At 39.1% G+C, this 13,339-nt stretch overlaps 1 protein-coding gene across 4 annotated transcripts in view; it reads left to right on the top strand.

Moving 5' to 3' along the window:
* st3gal3a (ST3 beta-galactoside alpha-2,3-sialyltransferase 3a) overlaps positions 1–12,391 on the top strand; it is a 52,720-nt gene extending 40,329 nt beyond the window's left edge. For 3 of the 4 annotated variants that reach the window (XM_053232039.1, XM_034312439.2, XM_034312444.2), the window contains 3 exons: positions 7,071–7,217; positions 9,159–9,305; positions 10,796–12,391. In XM_053232039.1, the coding sequence (XP_053088014.1) occupies positions 7,071–7,217; positions 9,159–9,305; positions 10,796–10,885 (384 nt within the window). In that variant the 3' untranslated portion in view covers positions 10,886–12,391. Of the gene's footprint in view, positions 1–6,732; positions 7,024–7,070; positions 7,218–9,158; positions 9,306–10,795 lie in introns of those variants that run through there. The other variant, XM_053232040.1, reaches the window with a different exon arrangement.
* The last annotated feature ends 948 nt before the right edge of the window (positions 12,392–13,339 follow it).

Below are 13,339 nucleotides of genomic sequence, written 5' to 3'. Positions count from 1 at the left end.
CTACTATAGCCCCATGAGCCCCAACAAAACTAAACCCCATTCCCTCATTCTTGTGAGCCCTAACACTAATCCCCATCCCACCCCAGTTCCCGTGAGCCCCTACACCAACCCTATCCCACCACCATTCCTGTAAGTCCCTACACTAAACCTCATCCCACCCGCATTTCTGTAAGCCCCAACACTAACCCCATCACACCCCATTTCCGTAAGCCCCAGCACTAACTCCATCATACCCCATTTCTCTAAGCCCCATCACCAGCCCCCATCCCACCCCAATCCTGTAAGTCCCAACACTAACTCCATCCCACCTCATTTCTGTGAGCAACAATACTAACCCCCATCCCACCCCAATCCTGTAAGTCCCAACACTAACTCCATCCCACCTCATTTCTCTAAGCCCCATCACTAGCCCCCATCCCACCCCAATCCTGTAAGTCCCAACACTAACTCCATCCCACCTCATTTCTCTAAGCCCCATCACTAGCCCCCATCCCACCCCAATCCTGTAAGTCCCAACACTAACTCCATCCCACCTCATTTCTCTAAGTCCCATCACTAGCCCCCCATCCCACCCCAATCCTGTAAGTCCCAACACTAACTCCATCCCACCTCATTTCTGTGAGCAATAATACTAACCCCCATCCCAACCCCTATTCTTGTGAGGCCCAACATTAACTCCATCCCATCCCATTTCTCTAAGCCTCAACACTAATCCCATCTCACCCCATTTCTCTGAGCCCCAACTCTGATCCCCATCTCACCCAGTTTCTCTAAGCCCCAACACTAAAGCCATCCTACCCCACTCTTCTGAGTCCCAACACTAACCACTGTTTTGTCTCATTCTTGTGAGCCCCAACACTACCTCCCATCCCACCCACTCCCCATGAGCCCTAACACTAACCCCCATTGCACTCTGTTCCTGTGAGCCTCAACACTAACCTCCATCCCACCCTATCCCCATGTATAATGCACTGTTTTTTTTGGTACTGCACTAAATGTGAACACCTATATTTGTGCTTGGACAAATTAATTGTTTGCTGGATGGTACTGCATGAGGCGCTGCAACACCACATTGTATAATCAGTCCTGTGTTTACTGTAATGCCTGTCCCCACTTCCACTACAGGAACATTGTGGATAGCAATGGATAAAATTCCATGCCAGTCATGAGCAAAAAAAAACCCAATATGAATCAAATAACACTGTAGTTGGTAGTACTGATTTGTCAGTCATACTGTTCGTGGTGGTGGTTCCCCATTAATGTAACTAATTATCTTTAACTGTAACAAACTGAACTGAAACAAAAATTTCCTGCCCATCATTCAAATGCAAGAGAGTGTTTAGAACACGAGCAGCTAATAACTTAAAGTAAGGTGAAAGGTGGGATGAACTTCCCTCTTTTTCCCACCACTAACTATAAAGAGATTCTGTCCCTAACTATGAACAGCAGTGTGTGTGAGCTGATACGGGCCGAGATAAACTCTTACTGACTGCAATCATTGTTACAGGGCAGACATCTCTTCTGCAGCTTCCTCTGTAAGCAGAGAAAACATGCCTTCATCAGGCAAGGAGATCAGAGGGCAGCATCATTACACAAAAATGTGACAAGGCAAGAATTCTTTACAGCTGAATGAAGGCATAGTGGAAGAGCTTTGAGGCAAGAGTGTATGACGATTAATGAGAGTTTTTAAAGAGAGTTTTCTCTCTTTCTCTGTTTCCAAACCACAGCTGAATCATGTGGCACCTTTGTTCAAAGTGACTTACAAGTACAACAGTATCAAATCCAAGCTGTTAATGAAGCAGCAAAGCTGAAGATAACAAACTAATTAATGTAACATGTCTGAGGGCATCAAAGCCAGACAAATATAGTGATTCTTTTTTATAATTGAAATTGCATTGTTCTTCGCTCAGTGGCACAGTACACATGCTAGGAGCATAAAATACATAAGTAGCTATCAAATAGCTTGAGAAAAGTAAAACATGTAGAATAGTGTAATAGATATCAAGAATGCATACATGCTCTAGTTCTCAAGTAACCACAGTAAAGGTCTAGTCATTTTAAAATCTCCTAAATTCTCGTACCAACCAACAGAACATAAACCTTTCCAGAAATAGTGCTGTAATTTTTATTTCCAAACTTTGTGATTGGTTATTGCATGATTTTACCATGGGCTGCAGTCGTGGTTGATCACAGTGTCATTAGGGGTGAAAACTTGTGTACAAAGACAGCGTAGAAGACAGGTGATCATTGCAAGATAATGTGTAGGCCAGTGCGTATGTATTGTTCAGAAAAAGTGACAAAGTATCAGTATAGGCTAGGATGCAATTGTTTTTTTATTTTGTACAAATCCTGTAGCATATTTGTACTTCATCTTGACTGTTTATCTGTCTACAGTTTAGAAGTATCATGTTTTGGCTGTTTATAGCATCACAGGTGCAGGTATCCAGGTAACTCATCTTATAGAGCAGTGTAGATTTGCATGCCACCCCCTCTCCTGATTACTCTAATGGCCTCAATGATATTGATACAGGGGCTTCCTGCGCTTCACCACTTTGTTTGCCCTTCTTGTTTTTCATCTGCTGTTTTAAAAGGCCACTCCACCACACTGCTGCTGGTATTGTTTTCATCCATTCCAGCTCTGTCACATTTTCCATTCATAACCCTTCACCTGTTCATGAACTTTCTAATCATTCAAGTCTCCTCAACAAACCCACACATCTGGTTTCACCTGGAGAAAATGTGTGTGTTAGTACAGTGTGTAATTTGTAAATGACCCTTAATTATATACCTGGCTATAATACCTGTGTGTGTCCAATAGTGTTTGTCTGTCTGTCTGCCATTCCTGTTGTTACCCTGTTGAACTCCCTTTTTATTCTTTTGTTGGAACAATGCTGCAGATATCCACGGTGGTCTTTTGTAGGAATCTAACAATTTGTGCAGCAAGACATGTCTGAACCATGGAGTTTCACTATACCTGGCTTGACATATTCACTTTGTCTTGATGGTGATGGTTTCCAATTTTTTATAATGTAAGTGATAAGAGGAACTAACTTGTTTGTGGACTTAATGTTAAACTGATAAAAAGTACCATATGTTCATCTTTAATTAATAAATTGTTAGTGTTGGCAAAGTTGCTTTGTGTCGGGCCATATAAAATCAGACAGTCCTCAATTATCTACCTATAATAGCATGTCCAGTTGTGGTTTTATTCGTTGTGTACCCACTGTAAAGTGTGTAAAATCTCTAGAGATTTAGCAATTATGACTCATTGCACAAACATTGCATTCTTCCTAGTACTGCTCCTGCATTTCCAGTTCTTTGACTACAGTAACAGTGGCAGTATTTTGTAGTTAGTGTCTGCAAGAGCTCCCCAAGATGAATGTCAGTGATGTTCATCAGGTATTTAAAAATACTTGCAAAGCCCTTTCTATAAAGCAAAAAAAAAAAAAGTCTTCAGACAGTATGCGTTGTCACATACACAACTACAAAGGTATGAAAAAACCTACTTTATATACAGTCGGGTCCATAAGTATTTGGACAGTGACACAATTTTCGTAATTTTGCCTCTGTACACCACCACAATGGATTTGAAATGAAGCAATCAAGTTGTGATTGAAGTGTAGATTTTAGGCTTTAATACAATGGGTTCAACAAAAATATTGCATTAACCATTTTTTACATAGTCCTTCCATTTTCACAGGCTCAAAAGTAAATGAATAAACTAACAATTATTAATATAAGGATTATTTTTAATCCTTTTGTGCAAATTGACTGCCTCAAGTCCGGGACTGCCATCACTAAATGCTGAGTTTCCTCCCTTTAGATGCTTTGTCAGGCCTTTCCTGCATCTGCCTTCCAACTGTATAGCTCATATAAATGCCTTATATAAATATAATAGTTAGAGAAATCTGAAGGACAAGTCTCACTGTATTGACAAGTGTAAACAATGCAGTGGGAAAATGAGAGCCACACTATTTTGAAAGGGAAATGTGTCATAGCACTGAATGTAAGGAGTCCATTATACAATAAATAAACACAAAGCAGCACACAGGGGCATGGGCTACTAGTTGCACTATTATTGGATTAATAATAGGCTGATATAGGCTCACTCATCAGGCTGAACAGTATATTGCCTGTTAATCATTATATAGTTGTCTAAAAATGGCTACATGAAAGAAGTCTATTGATGATCAATTCTATTGACGATCAGACTCCTCTGGCTGATCTGACACATCTCACATGACCAGTTGTGTTTGGAGGAATTACAGCATTGGACTGGTATGGACCACTGCAAGTCATTTTGCTCTGCAGCACAGTCTTTAACTGTGAACATGAATGTGTCACTGGTGGGGTTGTAATAGCTCACAGAGCACAGGACATTTGGTCCAAATCACAGTCATAACACAGTCACTGCTGCAGCGTTGGGCGAGGTGCAGCTGTTGATGTTAACGCCCATGAATTCGTCACATGGTAGTTGTGGTCTCGTTTGGCATGTGGTTTGTATGTCTATTACATAACTTGATTCATTACCAGAGAAACTGCATGTAGACTCCACCCACATAACAAAGAAAGGCGTCTCATTGCAATTCATTCTTATAAATAAACTGGTAATGTTTGAGCTGCTGTATAATTTAAGAATTCTAATCAAATTCTTATGTTTAATATTATGCTGTTAAAACCAGTGTTTCTATTCTATTTGTTTGTATAAAGCATTGATGATCTTAATCAAAATTAGTGAGCTAGCTTTATATTCAGAGGGAGAAAGTTCTTTATAAACACAAGGGAAATCTTTACACTCATTCAGGAAGTTAGACTCCTGACTGTTGTGCGCCTGCATTTAAAATGAAGCCGAAACAATGTATGCAACTTTCTCTTACAGATTTCTTTAATTACATTGAAAGTGAGGTTCACAGAAACCAAAAGCAGGCATGAATCAAATATTGGGAATGTAGAGAACTGCAGGACATCAGACAAACCCATTGTAGAACCTGGTGTGTGTGAGGGTGTGGAGGAAGGCTCAGGAGACAGGCGGAATTTTTGTCTGAGCTCCGGGCTTGCGTTTATTCAGTCTGCTATTTTCAGTGCGCTTCCAAAAACTCAACAAAACCAAAACAACTCAACAGTAACGGGTCTATCCCAGACTTGCAGCTTTCGCTCCGTCAAGTTCAAGGTCACGCTCCGTGGCGTGTGTGTCTCGCAAGCACCGCCAGCTATATTGCTCTCTCTCTTTTGCCATTTACAGGAGTCCCTAAAAACACAAAGAGACACACATTAGTATACCGGCAGTAATAAGACACAGGTGAGGATCATCATGCATTACCTGCCGGTTCGACCTGCCTCCTCTCCATCTACAGCCGACGCTTGACCACGCCCGCGCCATCACACCCATATCAGAGTAATTTACTGGCACCGAGCTTTTGGATTTGTCACCTTCTTGTCATAACCTATTTGTCATAACTAGATAACTAGATAATAATTAGAATTAAAAAAAAAAAAAAAAAAAAAAAAAAAAAAAAAAAAAAAGCTTGTTTTGATTTGTACTATCTGCTTCTAATCTTGGTGGAAGTGTGACGGGGTGTTATAAGCTTTTCAGAAGTGCAAAAAAATAATGTATGTGTGTGTAATGTGTGTGTGTGTGTGTATATATATGTATGTGTGTGTGTGTGTGTGTGTGTGTGTGTATATATATATATATATATATATATATATATATATATATATATATATATATATATATATATATACATATATATGCATATATATATAATATAGCATTTCTAAGTTTATATATTATCCATATCCTCATATAGAGAATACTGGCATTAAAAATGTTGAGATTATTTTTTATATAATAGTATGAAACTCATAGTTGATTTGTTTATTGCTTACTGGTAGGAACACGGGTTTTTAAATGAAGCTGCAAGAAATAAATCCCTGACACTTCCTCAGACTTTTGGAACGTTTCATGTCTAAAACTGAAATGAAACAGATGGGTATGGTTGACTAGTCTATCTAGTGTATTGGTATGGTTCACTAGTCTATCACTAGTCAAGTCTATCTGTCTTCTCATCATGTCACTATAGATCAGTCCAAAAGTTGTCTGCCGTCCTGTAAGAGATGTGTGTTTGGAGTTCTAAGCAGCTCTCAATTACAGGACACACTTCAATTAGCTGTTTGATGAACAGGAACATGATTTAGTAGGCTGTTTGACGGACAGGTGAGCTGGCTTTTGGCAGTGTGTTAGAAATGCTCAGTGCTGTTCATCAAAGGCAGTCAGAGTGGCTTATTTACACAGCTGAGAGTCTTGGCATCTCGATCACTCATATGCTCTCACTGTGACATAACAGAGCAGGAGTGATGAAGGGGGCTCTCATAAAACCAGTTCATACACATATGAGCATGGCAGGTTACAGCTATATTTGGTGGCTGATTGTATATTGTGATTTCACAGTTCTGTGAGTATTGTGATTTGATATTGAGAATTGGATTAGCTAATTTCTGTTTGTTTTACAAGCAGTGAACATTTAATATGTAGTAATTCTACAGTAACAACTCACATGTGCTCTCTCTCTCTCTCCCCTCTCTCTCTCTCTCTCTCTCTCTCTCTCTCTCCCCCTCTCCCTCCCTCCACTTACTCTCCCTCAACTTTAATCTGTTTTTTTCTTATGTTAATTTTTTTCCTTCTTTCCTAATTCTTTATTGGCATGAATGTTATAAATCATACTATTGCAGAGAACACGGGTAAATAAGAGAACCCTCTCAACTTTTCTAATTTTCTCCTTCTTAACTGCTTTTCTCTGTCACTCTTTACCTCACTCTTTCTTTCTCTTACTTATTTCTTTCTCTCTGTGTCCCTCTTTTTCACTTTTTTGCCTCTCTCTCTTCCTCCTTCTCTCCCTGGTTGCTTTACAGTTCTGTGACAGCTCACCAAATTGCTTTTCACTTCTTCCTGTCTCTTGATGTCTGTCTGTCTGTCTCTCTCTCTCTCTCTCTGTGTGTGTGTGTGTGTGTGTGTGTGTGTCTTTCTCTCTCTCTCTCTCTCACTGTCTCTGTCTCTGACACACTCTCAGCGTGGGACAGATGGATTCTGGAAGTCAGTGGCGCGTGTCGTGCCCAGGGAAGCAGCAGACATGAGGATACTGAACCCGTATTTCATCCAGGAGGCAGCGTTTCAGTTCATCGGTCTGCCACACAACAACGGCCTCATGGGTCGAGGGGTGAGGGAAGGCCACACATCAGGCTATTTTTTGAGATCACATCATGCATATCCATACAGATTTTAGATTTTACCTACTGTTTTGATACAGTATGTAAAGAATCGTCACAATATGTGCAAAATTACCCATTTGAAAGAATATGCATTATTCTCTCTGCTTAGGGAGAAAAGAATTTAGGGATACGCAGCATTTAGTACATAAAGTAGGTCTAAAAAGAAAGCAGCCTTTTTGTTACTCTACTGGTCTAGTGTACATTAGGCTAGCATTAGTGTTTCTGAAGTTCAGTGCTTTATTGTTTCAAGAGCTGAAGCTTTAGATTAGGTTCACTGAGTATCATTTGAAAATTTTCAATACCACGACTGATCCAATACCTTGAATTCGATACATGAAACAAAACAATACTTTTTACATTTTTTTTTTTTTTTTTTTAGATAATACTGTTCTAATTGTGACAGTAAACAGTAAACAAAGCACAAATTATTGTGCAGTTAATATAATCTACTCTGCTCATATATCTTATAACTAGCTGTATAGTTAGCCTCAAACTTCAACAGTTGGAAAGGGTTATAATCCTTTAACAATAAATTTGGTTACTACTCTGTGACATTCCTCCCTCCTCTTAACTGACCTCCTTGACTTTTCCGCTATAGGTGTGGTTTCCCTTCGGGTGACTACATTAGCTCAAGTACAGCAAGCCTTAGCACTGTCAGAGCTCCCATCTAAATGTTATAGTTAATGGGCCTCATTTAGAAAACCCCTTGATAATGGTGGCTGAAAGCTGATTGGTAAACTTTTAACTTCTGATATTTCCTCGCCAAAAACATTTGTTTTTGTGTTTGGTTTTGGTGCACGTTGCCCGTATTATATAATTTTCAACAGCTACAGAGCAGTGCTTTTCTTCATGCAGTCAAAAACGCTTTGAAACTTTGGAGGAAATTAAACCAGTGTTTAATCAAATGTTTCTTCAGGTTTGTTGTATTCATCTACTTTTATTAGGAACTTGTTTACACATTTTTTTTTCTATCAGCACATCAAGGAGCCAGTCACTCAGCAGTCGCTTGCTTCCTTTGTTGTCTTTTTGTTTTTAACTTTAAATTGTTTTAATAATCCTTGACAAATTAATGTTTGTCGAGAGTATCGAAAATAGGCACTGAATTTTTCAAGACTTGACAGTACTCGGTAGTACCGAAATGTTTTGGTCATGCCTTTTGGGTACAGATTTTTGGTACCCAGGCCTAGTCCTGATCATATTACTGTTAGGCTAATGCAGAAGTGATAACATACACAATATGGCCAAAAGTCACACCCATGTCCAGTCACACCCATATGTGCTTGTTGAACATCCCATTTCAGACTTAGTCCCCCTTTGCTGTTATAAAAACCTCCACTCTTCTGGGAAGGCTTTCCACTAGATTTTGGAGCATGGCTGTGGGGAATTACCCATACAGCCACAAGAGCATTAGTGATGTCAGGCAGTGATGTCGGGTGAGGAGGCCTAGCGTACAGTCAGTGTTCCAGTTTGTCCTAAAGTGTTCAGTGGGATTAAGTTCAGCGCTTTGTGCAGGCCACTCGAGTTCTTCCTCACAGAGGCATTGTCATGCTGGAACAGGTTTGGGCCTCTTAGTTCCAGTGAAGGGAAATTGTAAAACTGCAGCATACAAACACATTCTAGACAATTATGTGCTTCAGACTTTGTGGCAGCAGTTTGGGAAAGAACCACATATGGGTGTGATGGTCAGGTGTCCACATACTTTTGGCCATATAGTGTATTTTTCACTTTGCTGTAAAGCATCTTATGAGAAAAAGTTACAGAAAGGTCGTAATCAAAATTGCTTGGACTGTAGGATGAGACCATGCATTTGGATTGTACTGCATTTGAAGATTGTCCACTCATCTTCTAGGGATAGTTGTTTGTCAAATATGTATGTGTGTTTTTTTCAGAATATCCCAACGCTGGGGACAGTGGCGATCACGATGGCGCTGCATAACTGTGACGAGGTGGCGGTGGCTGGATTCAGCTATGACATGAGCAACCTTCATGCACCACTGCATTACTACGAGAAGCTCAAGATGTCCGCTATCAGAGATGTAATGCACTCCACATTTTCTCCTCTGTGCTTCTGTGTGTGTTCATGAGACTGTGACTGCCTTCCTCAGCTGGGTCACTGCAGCAGTCATTGATGAGTCAGTGTCCAGTGACTTTTCAGTCTGCAGTGACATTGCTACCCCTCTGCCCCCACCTCCACACATCTATTATTGAGAGATGTGTTGTTCTGAGGCTGTCAATCATGTGTGTGTGTGTGTGTGTGTGTGTGTGTGGGAGGGAGGGAGGGAGGGAAGGAGAGAGAGAGGCAAACACACACAAAGTAAAAACTGTAGCTTTTGGTGCTTCACTGGTGTAAAAATTAGTAGGAGATTAATACTGACCGGGTCCTGTGAAATATATTTCGTTAAAGGATTGAGATTTGGAGATTTGGATAACCAATCTGAAACTGCTGCTACCATTTTCATCTTTACTTTCACTTGACACATTTAACTGTGAGGTGATGGCATGTTGTTTTATTAGTAGAATTAAACGGCAGTTTTGTTCTTCTCTGTCCCTTATTTTTTTCAGTGCTTTGGGAACACTGCGCATATACAAAGCCACAGATTTGCTATAGGTCGTGGTATAGCTGCAATAAGGGGTCAATCTCCAACACTGCCTTTGAAATGACTTCTCTGTCATCTGTGCGTTCTCTCTAGCTTCTATCCATAAAGCCACTATGATCACATTTAAAATGCAGATTACAGCTCTCTTTCTGGGAGGATTTATTGTTCTGGCTTTAGTCGGTGTGAATCTAAAGAACATTTAAATAAATGTTCATTCACAATTATTATAATCATGATCAATCACTGCTGTCACTCGAGTCCTTGTCCCCACCCTTATTAGCTAACAGTTTCAGGAAGTTTATTCCATACTTGTTGATTCCAAAAGTATATTAGTTTATTCTGTAGTTGGGCAAATTAGTTGAACAAGGATATGCCAGCCTAATTAATAAGTGTTAATAATGATATCTCAATATCACAATATCATTTTCTCAGGAAAGAAAAAAGTAAAATTTCTAACGTCACAGTGAGCTGTATTTTTCTATAAACAAACAGCAAAATGTGTCCAACCATATCTGAAGTCACTCTCTCAGTTATTGTGGAAGCTCTTTCACTTGACTTTTCTGCAATCTGCTAAGTGCTTTCCCCACAGTGGAGGTAACACTGCACGTCATTGTCCTATAAGTTTTTATCTCGCGTGTCCATCATTAAAAGCCTGCAGAGCACAAAGAACCGCTCATATTGTCTCTGTTATTTCCCAGCTTCAGTAACGTGTTTACTTTAGACAGTCCGATCAGTTTCCCATTGTTAACGTGTATACAGTCGAAGCTATGAGCGGCCGCAGTGTAGTACAGCACACACTCGTCAATGAAGACGACTGAACTGAATGCAGAGCTGAGTGAACAGAGAGGCATTTTAGACTCAAGCATTTGTCACATTGATGGGGCTGAATGTTTACTTCTCTCTCACTTTATCTCTCTGTGTCTCTGCAGTCATGGACACACAACATACCGAAAGAAAAGGAGTTTCTGCGGAAGTTGGTGACGGCCGGTGTAATTCAGGATCTGACCTACGGAATCTGAGCATCTCTCACACACCTGCACAAATATGGAAATGCCATTGCTGACTCGCTTCTACCAAGCACCTGAGTATGCGGACTTCACGCATTAACATGGTTAATGGAAGACTCCACCCATCGCAAGTCTTGACGCTCCGGTCTGAGAACATGCTAGTATGTAAGACATAAAAAGGCGTGCTTTTACGCTATATCAGTCTTTGAGAAACTCCCTTTTTTAAAATGGTTTTAAATGCAGCGTGAGGGACATGCCTTTGTATTTAAATAGTATTACTAGTGACATTAAGTATTGACGGCTGCAGGGACCACAAACAGCATTAGCACCACGGCTGTAGACACTAAGTGACAGCTGTACCACAGCAGTGAAACAGATACATTCTGATGCATTATGCACACTACATCATTTTAAAGATCTCATATGATGTATTGAATTTACTTTTTTCTCTGAAGTCCATCTAATCATTTCTGTTACAAAAACAGTCATAATTCATTTTTACATGATCATTTTCTGACCTTCTATTAAATATTAAATTCATCCTGACTGGATGGCTGCTTCACAAGTGAAATGAGGCACAGCACATGTAGAAACGAGAGAAACAATAGCATGTGCTAGTTAAACACTGTTATACTGATTTTTTTAAAAATGGGTGAGTGTTAATTGTACCACTATTAAATTGATGCCTAGACTAGGTATAGAATCAGCTTTGAATGAGTGGGTATATTTAAACATGTTCAATTCTGTCATATCAGAGAAGCAAGAAATTTGCACTTTAGTTTCCATAAATCAGTTTGATGGACTGTGGTGAGAGTGGTACATTTTGAAACTATACTGAGGTCTTTTATTTCAGGTGACCTTCAGTTTATTGTGTAAGGTCACTTAAGACAGCTTCAGTTATACATTAAAATTTTTTAAATCGAATAAGGTCATTAAATAGTGTAAATAAAATTCAACACAGTTAAAATTTGTACTGACTCACTGGGGTTCATTATAGCATTAGAAACATCATGTCCAGTTCACACTTCCCTGTAGCCGTCCACACTTAAAGTTATGTGTACACGAAAGCGAGTGTCTGTTTTTTGATTTTTGTTTTGTTTTTTTTAGTATTTATGTATGCACTGTGTAAGTTACATTCTTCAGTTCACTTCACAGAGCTTTAATGGTGTTCACCTCAAACTTGGGCTGCTTTCTCTGCAGTCTTTAGTGTTACAGCACAGATGATAAGGACTGATTTTCCCCATTGTGTTCTGCTATATATATATATATATATATATATATATATATATATATATATATATATATATATATATATTAGCAGGACTAAAGGGGATTGTGTTACAGTGTTGAAATCACCATGTTTTTCTCACTCAGCCTGTGATTCTGTCTGGTGCAGTATATGACAAATCAGTATAATTAAAGTATTCAGAATTTGTTACATTCTTGTCTGAAATGTATATGTGTGTGTCACCTAAACTACAGCCATCCATCATGTTCTATTAAAAATTTAAATTTGAATAGAGGAGGGACAGACCAGTGCTTGGATTTCTGAGTTTTTGAGTAGGACTGACTGGCATAGAGACCTGATATAGAGATGCACATATCCATTTAATCACAACTGCAAACTAACTTCAGGGGTAGGTGATATAGCCAAAGTGTTTATATCATGATATATTCACAATCTGGAGTGTTATTGGTACACCACATCATATTGGTACATCCTCTTCAGGAAAAAATGGGAGTTTTTCCATTCTGAATGGTTCTCAATTGTTGTTGTTTCTTAATTGACTGATGGCATTGTTTGGTTTAACATTATTTTCAATCACATAAATCCAATCGCAGTATATCTTATATAACAAAATGGAATAGAAGGTGTAAGTCACTGAAGGTATTAATGAAAGTATTGGTATATCAGAGTATCAGATATCAAAATGGCTGCTTCTCCACTCTGTTACATGTTAACTCTTCTAACTGTTGCCTTACTATAAGTTTGCATGCTTTTTTTTTTTTTTTTTTTTTCTTTTAAACACAAACAGTAATCCTACACTGGGTGCTCATATGTGAGTGTGTGACACAGATTGTTCGAAATGTCCAGAGTTGTGAAGTAAAGGACACTGCATTTCTAGAAACCCTTTTTGTTTAGGCTTACTGTTTACTGAGACATCTCATTAATACCATTTGTATGAGGGTGTCAAAAGAAAAGCTTAAAAGTGCAACATAAGTTAGAGGAACAGTACATTTAAATTTGTAGTTGCAGAAGTAAAAATGTACTACTGGTCCATTGCTACCTTAAACCTGATACACTTGTGTGGCACATATTTGCAATAAACAATGCAGTTAATGTTTTCATTTAACTCACCCTCATACATGAGTCAGATAACACTGGCATACATGTCAAGACATCAGTCCACATAAGCAAAGTCTATTTGAGATACTGAACAACGTGATGCTGTGTGATGATCTAGC

This window comes from Pangasianodon hypophthalmus, chromosome 2, assembly GCF_027358585.1.
Source record: "Pangasianodon hypophthalmus isolate fPanHyp1 chromosome 2, fPanHyp1.pri, whole genome shotgun sequence".
NCBI classification, from domain to species: Eukaryota; Metazoa; Chordata; class Actinopteri; order Siluriformes; family Pangasiidae; genus Pangasianodon; species Pangasianodon hypophthalmus.
Note: the sequence above shows the minus strand (reverse complement) of the source record. Positions and strands in the feature narration are given on the sequence as shown.